The sequence below is a fragment of the Sceloporus occidentalis genome, unplaced genomic scaffold (assembly GCF_023333645.1).
Source record: "Sceloporus occidentalis isolate IW3139 unplaced genomic scaffold, rSceOcc1.0.p SCAF_8, whole genome shotgun sequence".
NCBI lineage: Eukaryota > Metazoa > Chordata > Lepidosauria > Squamata > Phrynosomatidae > Sceloporus > Sceloporus occidentalis.
In genome coordinates, this window is record NW_028316988.1 from 4,928,141 (window position 1) to 4,947,159 (window position 19,019).

A 19,019-nucleotide genomic window follows, 5' to 3' on the forward strand; every position below is an offset into this window, starting at 1 on the left:
TTCGAGTCGTTGCCAACTTATGTCAACCCTAAGGCGAACCTGTCGCAGGCTTTTCTCAGCAAGCTTCTTCCAAGAGGGTTTGCCATTGCCATCCTCAGAGGCTGAGAGTATGTGACTTGTGGTTCTCAACCCGTGGATCGCGACTCCTTTGGGGGTCGAACGATCCTTTCGCAGGGGTCGCCTAAGACCATCAGAAAACACATATTTCCATGGTCTTAGGAAACAATTTTATGGTTGGGGGTTCACCACAACAGGAGGAACTGTATTAAAGGGTCGTGGCATTAGAAAGGTTAAGGACCACTGTCTTAGTTGACTGTGGCAAAACAACAAAGAGTTGTATGGCAACTCACAAATTTACAACAGCACGAACTTTTGTGGACTGTGATCCCCTTCCTCAGATGCTTGGTTTGTAATCTTAGAGGTTAGGTATGTATATAGTGTACATAGCTGAAGGTGAGATGATGTTGATGTTGATATTGATGATGAGTGATATCTATCTATCTATCTATCTATCTATCTATCTATCTATCTATCTAACGATCGATCGATCGATCTACACACATATATATATAACTATATGTGTTCTCCAGGTTGAACTGAGACCCCCTTTTACTCTCCAGCAGTCCTGGTTTGCCTGCAGCAATCCCAATTCATCCTCTACCGTCCCACTTTCTCAACTACTTTTAAAACGTCCTGGTTTCTATCTCCTCCTCCCACTTCCCTCTTAACTCCAATTGCTGCAAATTGAGTTCAAAGTGCTAAAGTAATTTATACTCCATTAAACCATTAGGGTGCAATCGTACCCTTCCCAGTAGATTCAAGCAAAAGCAAACCGCTGCATCCTTGCCTGGCTTAAGCCCAGGGCTGCCTTACCCATTAGGCACCTTAGGCCTACCAACATTTTAAGGGTTCACAAAACAGGATTAAATGCTTCATCTTCTTTTCTTTTCTTAACAGGTTTTGGGAAGGGAAACCAAATTTCAAAATACATAATATTTTGCATTGTTATCCACAAATCTTTAGGAACAGAAAAATTGTTCCCAGGGCTTGCGCAAACCTTACCATGGCCCTGCTTGTGTGTCCTTCCTTATTAAAAATGTTTTGTCATCTTGACAATGCTCGGTCCTGGTTTTCTTTGGCGGATATATCATCAGTTTCATAAGCGTGGCTGGTGAGGCTTTGAGAAAGAACGGCGGCTCGGAACGGGAAAGCTATTTCTCTGTCTGGGCTGGAGGGCTTTGCTGTTGATGGACGGCCGGCTCTCCCCCTTTCCTTCCTCCTCTACTTGTGGATTTATTACTCTAGCCAAAGCTATATCGCTCAATGGAGAGGGGTGAGTGAGAGGTGGGCTTGATGCTTAGCCTCCTTGTAACTGATTAACTGCATGGGGAGTAGGTGCGGAAATGGTGCGAATTGTGGAGTGACCCTGCAAATTGACTCCTAATGGATGCCGAAACAAATATCCTAAGGCCGAACAATCTGGCTTTGTAGAGAAAACCAGGTGCGTAATAATAATAATAATAATCATAATAATAATGATTGTGAGTAATTTTGTGCAGACTGACCAAACAGCTGAATGAAATCACTGTAAACGTAACACAACTCACAAAAAGCCACATCACTCGGAGCGTGCCGCATGATATGATGATACTTCAGTGAGCCCAAATTGTGGCTGGTTGAAAACAGCACTCAGTAACACCTGCTAAACAACGAAATTGATAATATAAACAAGTGTGTTATAATTAAAGGATATAAGCAACGATCACCAATGTGGTTAATGTCTGTCCCTGGCTTCCACTCCACCAAACGCATCTGAAGAAGTAGTCTGGAGTCTACGAAAGCGCATGCTGACAACCTCTTACTTTCTTTCAGTTAGTCTTAAAGTTGTTATAAAATCTCTATATATACTGATTATACAGACTTAACATATCTTTAATTTCTCCCACCAATGCGAAGGGATGCTATAAAGCCGTATCAATTCTGGTGACCCTTGCTTATCAAAGTTTTGACACTTGGACCTTCTTCCTCTGGCTAAGAGAGGACTCCCTTTCCAATCATGGCTGCCTCAAGAAATGATATTTGTGCCTTGTGGAGAGACCCTTGCGTAACGCTTGCCAGAGACTGGTCACTCCCTTCTTTCCAAGGAAAGCAAAGAACATGAGAAGAAATGTGTTGGATCAAATCCATGGCCTATCAAGCCTAGCTTCTTGGTTTCCCCCCAGATGTCTCTTGGAAAGCAAAATGTAACTACTGTACAACTGTCCTCTCCAACTGTTTCCCCTCCAGATATCCAAAGGCATGTGGCTTCTGTTCATGAAGTTAGGCTAGTCCGTTTTTAAAACAAGAGGCAGACCTCTGGCCATTTTGAGGAACATTTTTGCTCGACTGCATGGCATCTAGAAGGTCCCAGGGAGCAGAAAATGGGCTCCTAGACCAGTGATGGTGAACCTTTTACAGACCGAGTGCCCAAACTGCAACCCAGACGCCACTTATTTACTGCAAAGTGCCACATCCCTCTGGCTTTCTAGTAAGAAACTCTGGCAAACTCTGTCCTAGGGCGACAGCATGTGTGCCCACAGAGAGGGCTCTTGAGTGCCACCTCTGGCACGCGTGCCATAGGTTCGCCATCACTGTCCTAGACCCATACCACCCTGGCCAAGCAATACTGTCTGATAATGCCGTCGATCGCATTGGGACATCCATAATGGAACAGAATCTGAAAGGAGAGCTGTAACAATCTGTCGGAGAAGAGGTGCCAAAACTGACAAGCATTTCGGAACGGATAGGGAGAAGGTGAGAGATGCCAGTCTGCCCAGCGTGCCGAAAGTTCAAGTTCCTTTCACTTCCGTCTGCGGCTGACATTGATGACAATTCCCTTGGGGCCGAGCGCCTGCTGATCGCTGTCTTACCAGACAAAGTTAGATCTTAGCTATCCCTGTCTAATACTGTCTGGTAATGCCGTCGATCGCATTGGCAAAGTCTTCGCCTTGAAAGGAAGAGGAGGACGTGCACTTCGGTTGGGACAGGGAAGGGCGCGACGTGGCTGGCGACTTCCCCTCCCGGGTGCCACTTGCGTGCCATCAAAGAGCCTTTTCAAGTTTGTTGGTTCAAAGTACACCTTTATAACTCCCAGGTCAGCCTCGTAAAGTTGCGCGGAGAAGGAATAAAAGCCCTGATAAGGAAAGGTGGTGAGAGGGTATGGCCTCACGCGGCCCTATCAACCAGGCTCATTTTTGCTGATGGCGGACAGATCTTCACAGTGTTTCGCTCTTTTAAAAGAAGGATGGAAAGAATATGCAAAGACTATTGAAGGGGGTGTGTGTGAAACAGTGTCGGGAAACCTCAACAGAAGCACATCAACACGATTTTAGCCAAAACAGACTTTGAATAGTAAAGCACTCAGAGCCATGGAGAAAGACGGATGAATCTACCAGTCTGGGTCCTTTCCACTTCCACATGTATTAAAACACTCACACATACACCTCTCTTACATACACTTCACTGAACGGAGAACTGCATGGATGGTTTTGGAAGAACAAAGAGCACCCTGTTGTGTTTCTTTCCCAATAAAACCATCTACCTGTTCCTTTCTTGAGCAAACAAAATTAACCTCAAGAAGAGGCGACTTAGATTTTGTTTTTCTCCATTGGCTGCATACTCTCCAAAATGCCACAGATGAAAACTGGGAGCCATGTGGCCAAGCGACATCAGAGTGGTCAAGATGGCAAAAGCTCTTCCCTTCTTCCTCAGTTGGAAGTGTGAAGAAGGGAATAACCAGGATGGTAAGATGACTGAGAGAATTGGAGGGATAGCATAGGAAGAAGGGGAGGAAGGAAAGAGAATGAAAGGTTGGAAGAACTGGAAGTGAAGGGTATGGATTATATATTGAGTAGGTGTGAAAGTAGTAGATAATAGTATGTAAGGTTTTTTCCCCCCTTAGAACCACGATATAGATAGACTATGCCCCGGTACATACCATCCCAAAAGGGTGGGCTGGAGATGGCCAGTTTTCTGCTGCAGCCAAACTTCATGGTGTCCCTTTGCCCCCCAAAGAGCCCGGAAAACCAGGTTCTTCTTGGGACGCCGCGCGCATGTCATGCTGTGTGCACCATTGGCGCACTCGTGATGTGAACAACACACAGTAACATCTATATGCTGCACGTCGCTTACATCATGATGGTGATCCCCATATGGACGGCAGGTCGCCAGTATGCCACCGCCATGACATCCTAGGATTAGGGACCGTGCGGTCGGTGTGTGGTCCCTAACCCTAGAATCTCCGCCTGGACGCCGCTTCTTGGCGATATGTACTGGGCCTATGATAACATCAACCGAGAGTGTTTGTTTCTTTTTTAAAAGAGCGTGTTTATTGTAATGTGTTGTATATAAATTTGAATATTTTGAAAATGAGATGGCAAACGTTCTTAATGAAGAAGCACAGACAAGGAAAGACTGCAGCGGTTTGCTTTTGCTTGAGTCTGTTGGGAAGGATGAGACTCCTCTTCTCTCCTTTCCTCTCTCCCTGTGAGTCAGTAGAGTGTCAGCTGTGTTTGCACTTCTTACTCTGTTTGCAACCATTGACGTAAGCTGAGGACCAAGGAGGAAAGCGGGAGGAGGAGAGAGGAACCGGGGCCTTTTAGTAGTAGCTGAAAAGTGGGATGGCAGAGGATTAATAGAGATTGTCCCAGTCAAATTGGGACAGTTGGAAGGTATGTAGTTGGGACACCTAGATTCTATACTTCTACATAGCATTAAGTGAGATAATATCACTCACTCTCTCATATATATATATATATATATATATATATAGACACACACACCTGAATCAAGGTAACCAGATGTCCCAGCCGCAAAGGAGGACAAGGCACTGCAAAATGCAGGGCATTCAAGAAAAATGTAGGCCATTACAAAAGGAAAAGCTAAGAACACTCATATAAATATGAATTCGTTTCTTGTGGTTTATTTACAGCTATATTATATATACTGCATTTTATTATGTATTCCCCTTTATTTTTCTGATGAACCTTTCATTAAAATGCCTTGCCGGCTTGCAATATACTTTTGCTCAGAGCTCTTAAAAGTACTTAAAATTGTACTTTGCTAGCAATAAACCTTTAACTGAATCGGCGCTTAGATTGTTCCTTTCCTTTGTCCGTTGTGCTGAAATGAAGGAAAACCCCGTTTCAATGTTTGCATTGTGTCCTCAAGCAACCCATTGTCTATCATGTTTGCCCTCCGAGAAACAAATGCACCCTGAGCTCTAGGTGCGAGTTTTGTCTGCTGCTGCTTCTAGGAAGAGCTTTGGAAGGATGCACCCTAACTCTTTATTTGCATCAAGGACAGGCTGCCATTTCTTGAAAAGGAGCAGCAAACATGGTCGCCCCTCTCACACCATCTCTTCTTTTAAAGAGATACACAAATGCCACAACCTATGTTTGCCCAAATACACATGTTGGAGGAGCAGTGGTGTCACTCCTCTTTAGGGTGTCATCGGATGTGGTGCGCACGCCATGCACCCCTTTAGTAACACTGCTGCACAAGAGGGATGTTTCTTGCTTGGCGGGAAACAAGAAGAGTGCAAAGCCACTTTTCTTGTAAGTCCTGGGGGTAGTTGTTCCAACCGCCTCCTTGGAACTCACTGCTGTTCTTGGGATTGGGAGCAAATTGGCCATTTTTTCAGACACGGCGGCCTCCTTGCTAATTACCTTAAAGCACCTCCAATGTCTCGGAGCAAAACATGTTCCCGGGTGAGAGATGACTCACAACCATCTCCCTCTCGGGCTCGCCATCCAGCCCAGCCAGTTTGGTCGGATGGGTGAGGCATGTTTACGAAAGGCTCCGGCGCAGAGGAAAAGCGAGGAGAGAAAGAGACAGACTTCTCAGTTAGCATTAGAATCATAGAGTTGGAAGAGACCGCAAGGGCCATCCAGATCAACCCCATTCTGCCATGCAGGAACTCTCAATCAAAGCATCCCCATTGACAGATGGGCATCCAGCCTCTGTTTAAACACCTCTAAGGAAGGAGAGTCCACTACTCTCCAAGGAAGGAGTTCCACTGTCGAACAGCCCTAATGTTGAGCTGGAATCTCTTTTCCTGGAGCTTGCATCCATTGCTCTGGGTCCTATTCTCTGGAGCAGCAGAAAACAAGTTTACTCCCTCCTCAATATGACACCCCTTAAAATATTTAAACAGGGCTATCATATCATATCATATCATATCATATCATATCATATCATTAATTGCCATGTCTAGGAGACTCATTTCCACTTGAGCATGCTGGGTTTCTTCCTTGCTTTTAAAATAATTCCCTTTCTATTTCTCACTACAGGTCAGTCCTTTTTATGTATACGATTCAAATAAAACATAATGTGAATTTCCCACTCCGGCTTCCATTGCATTCATTGAAAAATATATGTTTTTAAAATATTAAAGTTGTGTTCCTTTTCACCTGGAAAGAAAAATTCGGCACAAAATCAGAACTGCGTTGAACCAACCCAGTTAAAACTTTTCCATCAGGTAAGCAACATGGTCCCCTGATAGAAGAGAATAGGTATTCCCTATGACAGTGATGGCGAACCTATGGCACGCGTGCCAGAGGTGGCACTCAGAGCCCTCTCTGTGGGCACATGTGCCATCGTCCCAGCACAGAGTTTGCCAGAGTTTGTTACTGGAAAGCCAGAGGGACATGGCACTTTGCAATAAGTAAGTGGGTTTGGGGTTGCAATTTGGGCACTCGGCTTCTGAAAGGTTCACCATCACTGCCCTATGACCATGGGTGGATGTGAGAACTGGACGATCAAGAAAGAAGATAGGAGGAAAATCAACTTGTTGGAGATGTGGGGCTGGAGAAGAGTGCTGAGGATCCCATGGACAGCCAAAAGGACAAACCAATGGGTCCTGGAGCAGATCAAGCCAGAAACATCCCTAGAAGCCAAGATGACAAAACTCAGGTTGTCGTACTTTGGACACATAATGAGAAGGCATGAATCATTGGAAAGAACAGTAATGCTAGGAAAGGTAGAGGGAAGTAGAAAGAGAGGAAGGCTGCATGCAAGATGGATGGACTCTATTTAAAAGATCATGAATATGAGTTTGCAGGAGTTGAGTTGAGCAGTGGAGGACAGAGGGTTTTGGAGATGTCTCATCCATAGGGTCACCATAGCCTGAGATCGACGTGAAGGCGGTTAACAACAACAAACCAACATGGGTCCAAAAGGATGTCCAACAAATGAGGTCCACAATGAAATGTTGCAGCATTTAGCAGGGGTGTCATGGATTGCAGATGCTCCTTTTCCTTTCCCCTTCCATTCACGGTCCTTCTCGCCTGCTGTTAGTATCCCCTGATCACTGGTCTATGCCAATTTTCAGTGAAAGCCCCCCCAGTTCCAGTTTTATCCACGGAGGTGGATGGGTTCAAATGAGGGGGTTCAACCCAAAGCAGCTATTACTTTCCTCTCATTTGCTCCAGAGAGCAACTGTTGCTGGGAGCCCAGTCGGCCCTTGGTATTTTTTAGGGTTTGGTTCCAGGATCCATAAATGTATGGATGCTCAAGCCCCAGACATAGTAAAATGTCATTCAGAGTAGAAAAGTAAAAGGAAATTCAGAGTAGAAGAGTAAAAGGAAACGATGTCCCATGTGCTGTGCAATGGTCTCTTGGTTATGAGCCTCTAAACATGGATAGCTGCTTCCTAGTTATTATCCACTTCATATTCCCCTCCTTCTGGAGGTTGGACATCATCAGGGCTAAACTAAGTCTGAATGAAGCAACTCTAAACCAAGATATTACATTACATTGAAACGTTGGTTGTGTGGCCTTCCAGGTATGTCTGGCCTATGGTCAACCCTAGAGACAACGGGAGTGTTGGCCTAACAACAAGAGGAGAGCCAAACACATACCCAACCCACGAGCTAAGACAGTGATGGTGAACCTTTTAGAGGCCAAGTGCCCAAACTGCAACCCAAAACCCACTTATTTATTGCAAAGTGCCATGTCCCTCTGGCTTTCTAGTAACAAACTCTGGCAAACTCTGTGCTGGGGTGATGGCACATGTGCCCACAGAGAGAGTTCTGAGTGCCACCTCTGGCACGTGTGCCATAGGTTTGCCATCACTGAGCTAAGACATCACCATCTCAACCAGTATGATGGAGAACCAATGTCCCATCAGATGTTGCTGGGCTCTTATCATCCTTGATCATTGACCAAGCTGGCTGGGGCTGATGGAAGTTACAATCCAAAATGGCTAGCAGGCACCATGTAGGGGGCCTTGCCAAGATTTGGACAGGGTACTTCTGAATCGGACTCTTTCTCCATCAATACCACAGTGGTCTCCATGAGTCTTCCTGATGGTCTCCAGTCGCTACAGGTTTTCTCAACCATTGACGGTAGTGGCTGGGGCTGATGGCAAATAGCATCCAGCAACATCTGGAGGGTGATAGGTTCCCAAGAAGGGCTTGGGATGGAGGGAATCTGCTTCGAGACACAAGGCCTGATAAGAAGTCCTTCCCTTGCCAGCTGCATCTGCTCGGAGACACACCTTTGAAGCACACATCTGATGTTGCCTTGGCATTAACACATATGAAGACTCCCACTTCTTTTATCCCAGGATTGCCAGGTCAGGACCATCTCAGTCCCAGAGGTTTCAAGGGCAAAACCTGAAACCTAGAGGTGATGTTACAGGAGGGGTCGGCCCTGGTGATGTGACACAGGTTGCGTTACAAGGAGCAACCCTTAAATAATGTCATTAAAAAGGATATTCTCAGCCTCAGCCACAGTGTCATAGAGTGAGACTGGTGTTCTGGTAGTAACTTACTTGTGCATGATTGCAACCATATCATATCACCTCCTAACCTTCTCTTCTCCAGGCTAAGCATCCCTAACCCTCTCTTCATAGGGCTTGATGGTGTCCAGACCTTTCGCCATTTTGGTCACCCTCCTCTTTAAGTAGGGACTGAACTACTTTGTTACAAGAGCCAGCAGGTTTCCATGCTATGAATATTCGGCATCAGTGTCCTTTACAGCAGCATGGAAAAACAAAAAACCCTTTCCAAGGCAAAGCAAACCAGTGCAAGAGGCATCCGGTGTCCTCAGATTACTCTCCTTGTACAGATTTACCCCCAACGCTCCCACTGTGTTTGTCTAACCCTCCTTTCCAGCGTTTCCCACAGACGGCCGTGGTTAATAATGAATTAAAGATGGGCCTGTTGTTAAAGCCCAGCTTGGCTTGTAAACAGAATTAGAGACTCTAATTGAGAGCGATTCCCTCTCCGAGTGTTTGCTGAGCCTCTCCCCAGTTTACTAGGCCCCTGGCAATGGTTTCCTATTTGTCCCCGGAGCCCCGGAGTCGCCTTTCTCTGGTGGCTGCTGTGGTTTCTTTGTTTAGCATTGCTTTCCCTCCGTCATAGGACTTTTTTTCCTTCTCCCGTGGTGGATTTTCAAACGTTGGCAAGCCCAGGGCCTTCTCCCGCCATGCATTGCAAGGGTATTAGGTTCCCAGCAAGGACAAAGGATGGGTGTTACGGGATTGTCGGCGGGCCGAGGTGACACAGCTTTGGAGGAAGCATTGCCTGCCAAACAATAAGACGGTTCTCTCCGAAGAAGCTGGAGCTCATGGGCAGAGTTACACTCCTCTGAGGCACATGGAAGGTCCTGAGTTCAGTTCCTGGCATTCCCAGCTATGGATGCATAAGACTGTGAGACCTGACACCATACAGAACAGATGTGAGACTTGCCCCATCATGGTGGGTCAGACCACAAACCCCATCATTCCCAGACAGGGAAGATGGGGAGTGTAGTCAAAACAGCTCTTACTGTCAGGAGGTTCCTCCTAATGTTGAGCTGGAATTTCTTTTCCTGGAGCTTGCATCCATTGCTCCATGTTCTAGTCTCTGGAGCAGCAGAAAACAAGCTTGCTCCTTCCTCAATATGACACCCCTTCAAATATTTAAACAGAGCTATTGTATCACCTCTTCACCTTCTCTTCTCCAGGCTAAACATCCCCAGCTCCCTAAGTCGCTCCTCATAGGGCATGGTTTCCAGAACCTTCACTATTTTAGTCACCCTCCTTTGGACATGCACCAACTTGATGCCCTTTCTTACTTGCCCAGGAGCCGTGCCAGTCCCAACAGGTGGGCCACCCCAATAATAATAATAATAATAATAATAATAATAATAATAATAATAATATATTCCACCTTATCTTGAAGGAAACAAAGCAGGTTACATATGTACACCTCCCTCTGGGGTGCCACCTGGTGCAGTCCACACCCCATGTGATGCCATCCAAAGCCATGGGGCAGCATCTTTTGCAGTTTGGAAATGAGGCCTTTCTCCTTTTGGCTTTGAGGATGACGGCGAGCTGTTGCAAGGAAAAACACACACTCTCAGGTCTGCTTTCCAGTCTGGTTTTGCTTGTTGCTCCTAAGCCACCGGGTCGTTGGTGGAATGCACTATGACAGGTGAAAATGAAGGGCACCTGAAAAGCAAGAGCTGACGCTCCGGTTGCTTGCGTTCCCCTCAACTCTGCAATCCTGATTATTATTTGCCTCCCTCTCCTTCCTCCCACCTTTCTTCTTTTTCCGGCTTTTGTTCTCTCTGGCAAAGTGCTTGTGAACCTGGTTACAAAAGAGCCCAACGGCCATTTTCAGAAGGGCAGGCGGAGGCGCCCGGGTGGAGGATGAAACGACCGGTTTCATTGTTTTGCCGCAACAATCGTCCCTTCCTTTTACCTTTTTTGCAGTCCGTAACTGCAAGCCTGTGCTGCCATTTTTAAAATAATAATAATAATAAATGAAAAAATGCCCAAAGCAGGATAGGCAATTTAAAACGGCCATAAAAAAGCGCCACAAATTGCATAATGAAAAAGAGAGAGAGACAAGAGAAGGCAAGGATAAATGAGACATCTTCGGAAAGGGAGCAAAAGTTAACCTCCGCTAAACTTTGGCACGGCTAGAACCTGGAAGTAAGGACCACTAGACACAGTTTGTCCTCCGTATTCAGGGACTCTTTATCCACGGAATCAACCATCCACGTCTTGAAAATAGTCCAGTAGACCAAAAAGCACACCTTGATATATTACGCCATCGTATATAATGGGACTTGAGCATCCACAGATTTTGTTATTCGCAGTGGATCCTGGAACCAAAGCCCAGCAGATACCAAGGGACCACTGCAGCTATAAAACTGCAGTCCTACAGTAGCAATGTTTCTTATTTGGTGCAAGATCTTTTGTCGGTGGCGGGAGATGACATGCGAAGGTTGAGCGCAACCGAAGCCAGAATCTCCTGAACCAACGCTTTCTTCTCTCTCTTCCTTCTCGCCTTCTTCCTCGCTGCCTCTGTCAAGAGAGAGGTAAACCAGCACTTGAAAAGTAACTTCAGAAGTAATTTATTTACAGTTACCATTCCTAAGGCTCCGGATGGCATTGCTTACCAACCATTACCAGTTAGGATCCTTCAAAGTAATGTTTTACTTTCCTGATATTTGGAAGTCACTGAACCTTTTAAAGAAACATTGGTCATAGCCAATGGTCTGTGATGCAAATGGTAAGGTCACATACCCCCTGCAGCCATTTGTTGTTGTTGTTGTTGTTGTGTCCCTTCAAGTTGTTTCTGAGTTTTGGCAACCCTACGGCAACCCGATCATATAGGGCTGTCTTGGAAAGATTTGTTCAGAGGAGGTTTGCCCCTGAGGCTGAGAGCTTGTGACTTGTCCAAGGTCTTCCAGTGAGTTCCATAGCCAAGAGAAGAATTGAACCCTGGACTCCAGAGTCATAGTCCAACACTGAAACCACAATGCCATGCTGGCATTCCCCTCCGACAACCATGCCCTCCAATAATTCCAAGATGAAAGCTGGACCTGTATGGCATCAGAATGTGGCTAAGATGCCAAAAGGTAGTAATGAGGAAGCTACAAGAGGATGCAGCAGTTTGCTTTTGCTTGAGTCGGCAGGGAAGAGCAAGAGAGCCAGTTTGGTACAGTGGGTTGAATGTTGGACTACAACTCCGAAGACCAGGGTTCAAATCCCCACTCAGCCATGGAAACCCACTGGGCGATCTTGGGAAGGTTGCAAACTCTCAGCCTCAGAGGAAGGCAAAGGCAAACCTGTTATGAACAAATCATGCCAAGAAAATCCCATGGTTTGCTTTAGGGTCGGTTTATGTTGGAAACGACTTCAAGACACACAACAACAACAAGGGAAGGGGAAGATTGTGCCCCTTTTGCTCTCCCTCTGCTGAGTTAATGAACTACTTTTAGTTTACAGCAATTTAAGTAATCTGGGGACCAAGAGGGAAAGCAGGAGGAGGAGAAAGAAACCGGGACACTTTACAAGCAGCTGGAAAAATGGGACGACAGAGGATTAATCTGTTCTGTCCCTGGCAAATCAGGGCAGTTGGAGGGTATGGGAGCATCCGTGGGCGCTTTCTTGGGCATCTGAGCCCAGAGGCTCTCTCCTGGGGCAGGCCTCTGCTTTGCCACCTCTCGGATCGCCACGCTGTCGCTTTCCTCCTCAGACGCAACCTGGAGACGACTCTTCCTGTTTGCACAGGTTGTTTAAACATTAAACAATGGCTGATGCAAGGCTGAGGCCGGAACATGGAAGGCGCTGTACCCAAGTGCCATGGGGAGGCTGCGGCAGTCCCTAGCCCTGCTAGCTGGGCCATAAAAGGGGCGGAAGGGCTTTCAGGAGAACAGGTGTGCTGCTCCTGATGGTTCCAGGAAAATCGATCAGTGCGGCCAGGTAGACTTTACCTATACAGTGCAGGCTGAGGAACTGGGATTTTTCCCCTTGTCAAAAGGAGGAATAATCTGTCACAGGCTGCTTGAAAGCGAGGAGCCCAAAGTAGGCAAGGATGCCCCTTCTCACGCTTTCTGCCACTTCGTCTCAAGCCTTTTTTCTCTCTGATAACCTCTTCTCCTCCTCCCTCCCCCGCACCATGCTCTTTCTCTCATTCTGACATTGTTGTTTTTTAGCACAATGATGCGAATCCCATCTCACTCTTGGGTTTCTTATTCACACTATGGAACTGCATCGGCGTGCATCTCTGTAAATTCAGTTGCACACACATGCAAGCCTTCCAATAAAGATGGAGCCGATGGTGTGAATGCATTTGGAACACATTCAAGGCAGTCAGTGTTTTATCCTGGATCTATTCGGACCTATTTGCAAGACAGGGATCCATTCACATGGAAGAGAAGAGCTGATGCAGCGCACTCAGACCCACCATCCTAGTTCCTGAGCTTGGGAAAGGAGGATCCGTCCCCAAGCAACTCCAGATCCTCCTTTCCCAAACAGTCCTGCCTCCCTTGCCTCTTCTTGGCTGCGGCTCCACAAGCTGGAACCTGTTCCTTAGGCGCCGGACAGGATCTGGAGTGATGTCAGGGAAAGGTAAGAGAACCGCACCTAAGATTGCGCCTGCCTGGGAACAACGCAGGGCAAGAAGGAAGGAGTCACCACTACATTTTGAACCCAACCTTATTCTCTGGGTCCTTTTTTTGGTGATGCAAAAGCATGGCTTGGTCAAGGTGAAGCGTGGCCCAGTGAAGTAGCTTTTTTCCTCCCCTCCACGAAAGTTTCCTTCCATCCACAAAGTGAGACATTGTTAACTGCTTGCATCTAGCTCTGTTCCATTTGCTGCATTGGCATTCCTTGGTTAACTTTCTTTTGGATCGATCATTCCAGGTTTTGTGGGGGTTTGGCAGCCCCCCTCTCCAAAACTTAATCAGATCCATTCAAAGTTCCTGTGAACAACAAAGATTCAACCTACATTCTACCAGGATTATTTGCACCGTCTGAATAGCCCCTGAGATCCAGCAACCCTACAGGGAGCAGGTTTGCAGAGAAAACCACATGAGATGTATCTTGGAGCGTTTTGGGGCGACATGGTTTGGCTGAGAGAGAAGACATACGTGTTTCTCCTTTTGTCTCCATACCACCACAATTACAGGCCTTAGGTGATGTGGTCTGGTTGCTACGAAGCTGTGCCCTCCAGGATGCCAGGAGGCAGGCCCAAGAGTCGGAAGCAGGTGGCCTCCTCTAAGCACCTGGGCAGTTAACCTGTGCTGCCAGGAACCCAAGAGGAGACCAACCCGAGATTTGAATTCAGAGTTATCTGGGCAAGGAGGGGCGATGGGGCAAATGCATTCAGTGCACAGGTTTGTTTGCGCTTTGGGACCTTATCACACACATTATTTTCTCCGTTATGGGAATGGGAAGGGGACTCTCGGGGCCACGTGCGACTGGGGGAAAATGGATTTAACTGCACATCAAATCGTCCACAAAATGGCCCCATTCCATTCCCTGGCACCAAGCCGTCCCCATTCAGTGCTGAGGGGCACCATTTTGCTTGGTCGGAAAACCTCCGACCCAAACATTTAATGCTCCGCAGCACTGAATGGTTTGGTGCCAGGGAACGGAACGGGGCCATTTTGTGGACAATTTGCTGTGTGGTAAAATCCATTTTCCCCTGGTCATGCGCAGCTCCGAGAGTCCCCTTCCCGTTCCCATAATGGGGAAAATAAAGTGTGCGATAAGGTCCCAAGGTGCAAACAAACCTGTGCACTGGATGCATTTGCCCCCATCGCCCCTCCTTCTCAGGTTGGTTGGCCAAAGGGAGCCACCCAAAGATTCAGGGGGCGTTTGATATGGCTTCTTCCCTCCTCCTGTTTTCACAGGTCTCGCCGTTTTTGAGAACACTGACCTAATACTGTACCGTATCAATTTTCCTTGAAAACGCACACACAAACACACAAACCAAGACGGAGGCATAAATCACATTTGGCTCCCTCCTCTCTCAATCTCTCTCTCTCTCTCTCTTGCTTATTTTTTGGTTATCTCTCTACTGTGAAATAAGAAACCTTAGGGCATGAAAGGAGAGACGAAAACAATACAGATTTGCAGAGCTGAAAATCCAGAAGATCACAGCCTTTGCTAAGCACTTACTGAGCAGAAAGCAGAGAATGGGAAGGGAAGAATGGAACAGAAGGAAGGGAGGAGGGAGAAAAAGAAAAGGAGGAAGGGGAAAATAGGGGAATGAGAAAAGAGGGGTGAAGGAGAAGGGGCTGGATAGAGGAGGGATTAGAAAAGAGAGTCATAGGAAGGAAGGAAGGAAGGAAGGAAGGAAGGAAGGAAGGAAGGACTTTTCTTGGCTGTCAATGTACCAAATTCCGAGATGATTAATCATCTTCCTTTTCAATTGATCCGCTTTGACAATAATTAATTCATTTATTTCAGTATACCTCCTTCTCTAAACCCCAATTAAGGTGCCTATTGGAGGTATGGAAAGAAATGCAAACACCCTGGCATGACGTCTATTGAACCATGGCTATCGATTATAGGCGCCACACAAGCGTCGGTACCCTAACAGGTTTATTAAGTCGGATCCATGAAAGCTCTCCAGCAGGGCTCTTAATACAGGCCTGCAGCTGGATTTCTCCTCTATTAAGGGATGAGCGAGAGCCGAAGGGAGTTGACAATTAATTCGCTTTGCACAAATGCACCACAACAAAGCAAGTGTTTCTGGTGGAAAGGAAAGGCCGTTCTGTCGCCTCCTGCATTTCGGTGGAGGCACTCTGTAGTGCCTGTGCCAACTTTTCACCAGCTCTTGCTCCTCTGCCTCTAACAGGAGCTTGGTGTGTTGGCATTGGGCAGAGGATCGCATGCCTCTCCATGCTGATTTCTCCTCTTCAAGGTGAAAAAAACCCAGAAGCATGAGCCAAGCTCTGGTCAGTTGGCAACTTCACCACAAACATACTGGCCATAGTATGTCAAGGGACCTTGTAGCACCTTTGAGACTAACTAAGAAAAAGAAGTTGGTAGCATAAGCATTCATAGACTTAGCACACACCTATATGTAATACACACACACACACACACACACACACACACAAAGTCTGGGAACCACCGGTTTGCCTATGCATGCTCAACCTGTAGAGCTGGAGGATATTTAGGTTCATGGACTACAACTCCAAGCATGCTGGCTGGGGATCGTGGGAGTTGTACTCCAGCCTCTCTCGCCTAACTTGTTCCCAGGCTCTGATGCGTAAAGAAATATAAACCTTATAAAATACCTAGGAGCCTCCAAGTGCCTCCTTTTAGGAGGCAAGCAAACCCTGTGTGACTGGAGACTTTTCTGCTTCCCAGGGGACTGAAGCAAACCTTAACAATACCTCTGAATGCAAGTGGATTTCTCCAAATAACTCTGGCCATGGAAGCTCTGGAGTGGCATCTCGTGGCCAGAATTGGAACTCGTTCCCTGCCAAGCCCAAAATCTATTGCGGTGATGGTGAACCTTTTAGAGGCCGAGTGCCCAAACTGCAACCCAAAACCCACTTATTTATTGCAAAGTGCTGTGTCCCTCTGACTTTCTAGTAACAAACTCTGGCAAACTCTGTGCTGGGGTGATGGCACATGTGCCCACAGAGAGGGCTCTGAGTGCCACCTCTGGCACGCGTGCCATAGGTTCGCCATCACTGACCTATTGCAATCTTTGCAGGAGAATATGCCATGTTTATGCTTGGAAATGCACAGAAGTACTGAGAGGTAGTGGTTTGAATCCTGGACTGCAATCCTAGAGATCGGGGTTCGAATCCCTGCTCAGCCTTGAAAGCTCACTGGGGAGGATCTTGGGCAAGTCACACTCTCTCAGCCTCAGAGGGAGGCAAAAGCAAACCCCCTCTTGCCAGGAAAACCCTGTTATAGATACGCTTTAGGGTCACCATAAACTGGGAATGACTTAAAGACAGACAACAAGAGAAGATGAGTCCTTGCAGATAGTTTGGAAAGCTGTTGTGTAGCGAATATCACAAAGATACCAGTCAGGAGGAGGGAGATAATGGGAGTTGTAGTCGCCGCTTACTTACATGTCAGTGTGTTGTTTCCGACTTATGGTGACCCTAAGGCAAACCTATCATGGGGCTTTCTTAATGTGTTCAGTGGAAGTTTGTCATAGCAAGTAGGTTACAGAGGGACAAAATGGAAGCATTGCCCTCGGTAAGAATTCTGGACTTCCTTAAATGACATTTCCCTTCGTTCCCCAATTTTCTGGCATTGCGGCGATTTAAAAACATTAGCTGGGCCTAGGCTTCCAAAGGAAAGGAAGACACAGGCTGAGAGCCAGAAGGAGAAAGAAAAGACTCCAAACAGAACATCAGAAACATGTGGCTGCGATAATAAATAGTATTGTGAGAAACATAAAGGACGCAGAGCATCAAAAGCCGAGCGGCAACACAATATAACTGATATCCAAGTGTATTGTATAATCCAATCTGGAATGGTACAAAACAATCTAAGTGCATATATGAGAAAAGGGGGGGTGGCTTTCTGCCTGCTTTCGGATTCTCCGTTGGCGTTTGGCTTGTCGTGAGATCGTCCGTTGTTTCCTGTGGTCCGAAGCAAATAAAAGTGTTTGAGATGTGAACAATTTTGGGTGTCTCCCCACTCCGCAATGCTAGAAATTTGCGGACCAAAGGGACATTTCATTTGGAGGAGTGACATTTTTATCTGGGGGGCACTGCCCTCCCTTGGAGCTGCTCCTCTGGAGTGGTTGCGTCTTATGATAAGGGTTACAACTTAGTGGTAGAGTGTGCATTTTGCATGCAGAACATCCCAGGTTGAGTTCCTACCATCTTTGGATAGGAGTCAACAAAACCTTGGACTGAGGCTGCATCCACACTGCAGAAATACTATTCCTCCCAGATAGGTACAATAACTGTCCCCCTTCCTGACATGGGCACCAAGGTGTTTTTCATGGTGTGTGTAAACTGCTTGCCAACATCCACAAAATGAGATTGCTTCAGTGTTTTTCTTCTCTCTCTCCCTTTGCTTTCGATCGCAGGAGGCATTCCGGAGTCTTACCAAGAAGAAGGTGTCCGTACCGAGAAAGCTCCAGGACCCAGATGCCCAGTGGCAACTCCGGCTGAAATTCCTTGAGCAGGCCAAGGGTTACATCGGCGTGCCTTATGCCAAGAAATACCACGAACCTGGAAGTAAGGGGTCATCGCTGCTTCCTTTTTCTTTCTGCAAAGGATGTAAGCCAAAAAGTATTCCCCCCTTCCCCCAAATGCCAACACAAGTATGGATGGCTTGGTGCATATTTTTCCTCCATGGTTCAGAGGTCTGGATCTGTGGGCCAAGGTATATTTAGGGTATATTTAGCCTGGAGAAGAGAAGGTTAAGAGGTGACATGATAGCCCTGTTTAAATATTTGAAGGGATGTCATATTGAGGAGGGAGCAAGCTTTGTTTTCTGCTGCTCCAGAGACTAGGACCCAACGGAGCAATGGATGCAAGCTCCAGGAAAAGAGATTCCACCTCAACATTAGGAGGAACTTCTGACAGTAAGGGCTCTTCAACAGCTTGGAGTATAGTGGAGTCTCCTTCCTTCGAGGTCTTTAAGCAGAGGCTGGATGGCCATGTGTCAGAGATGCTTTGGTTGAGAGTTCCTGCATGGCAGGGGTTGGACTAGATGGCCCTTGGAGTCTCTTCCAACTTTACGATTCTATGATTCTGTAACCTTATATCAAATTCTTACAAAAACTTGCCATGGCAGCATTGAGCAACAAAGCGCTATGACAATTATATTAACTCACCAGAAAGGGCAATCACTGTTTCCAAACTATGTGCAGCACATTTGTTCTTTGCGTCTTACTCCAGTGTCCCTGCTCCGTCATCAGCAAGACATGTCAAGATGTTTTGGAACATGGCTCGGAATGTTGTGTGCCTCTTTCCCTTAACGTGAAATCGCTAGAGGCATACATCGTTTTCTACGTCTGAGCAGACATCAACATGGCTCTATCTCGAGTTAGGTCTTATGACAGTGATGGCGAACCTATGGCACGCATGCTAGAGGTGGCACTCAGAGCCCTCTCTGTGGGCACGCATGCACAGAGTTTGCCAGAGTTTCTTACTAGAAAGCCAGAGGGACATGGCACTTTGCAATAAATAAGTGGGGTCTGGGTTGCATGTTGGTCACTCGGTCTGTAAAAGGTTCACCATCACTGTCTTATGATAACGTTCAGACT

At 46.7% G+C, this 19,019-nt stretch overlaps 1 protein-coding gene across 2 annotated transcripts in view; it reads left to right on the plus strand.

The window, feature by feature from the left end:
* The window catches only part of TTLL10 (tubulin tyrosine ligase like 10), a 150,789-nt gene that overhangs the window by 86,037 nt on the left and 45,733 nt on the right, over nucleotides 1-19,019 (plus strand). The window contains exon 4 of one of the 2 annotated variants that reach the window (XM_089534275.1): nucleotides 17,835-18,027. In XM_089534275.1, coding sequence (XP_089390401.1) covers nucleotides 17,835-18,027 — 193 coding nt within the window. The remainder of the gene's footprint in view (nucleotides 1-17,834; nucleotides 18,028-19,019) is intronic. The other variant, XM_089534276.1, reaches the window with a different exon arrangement.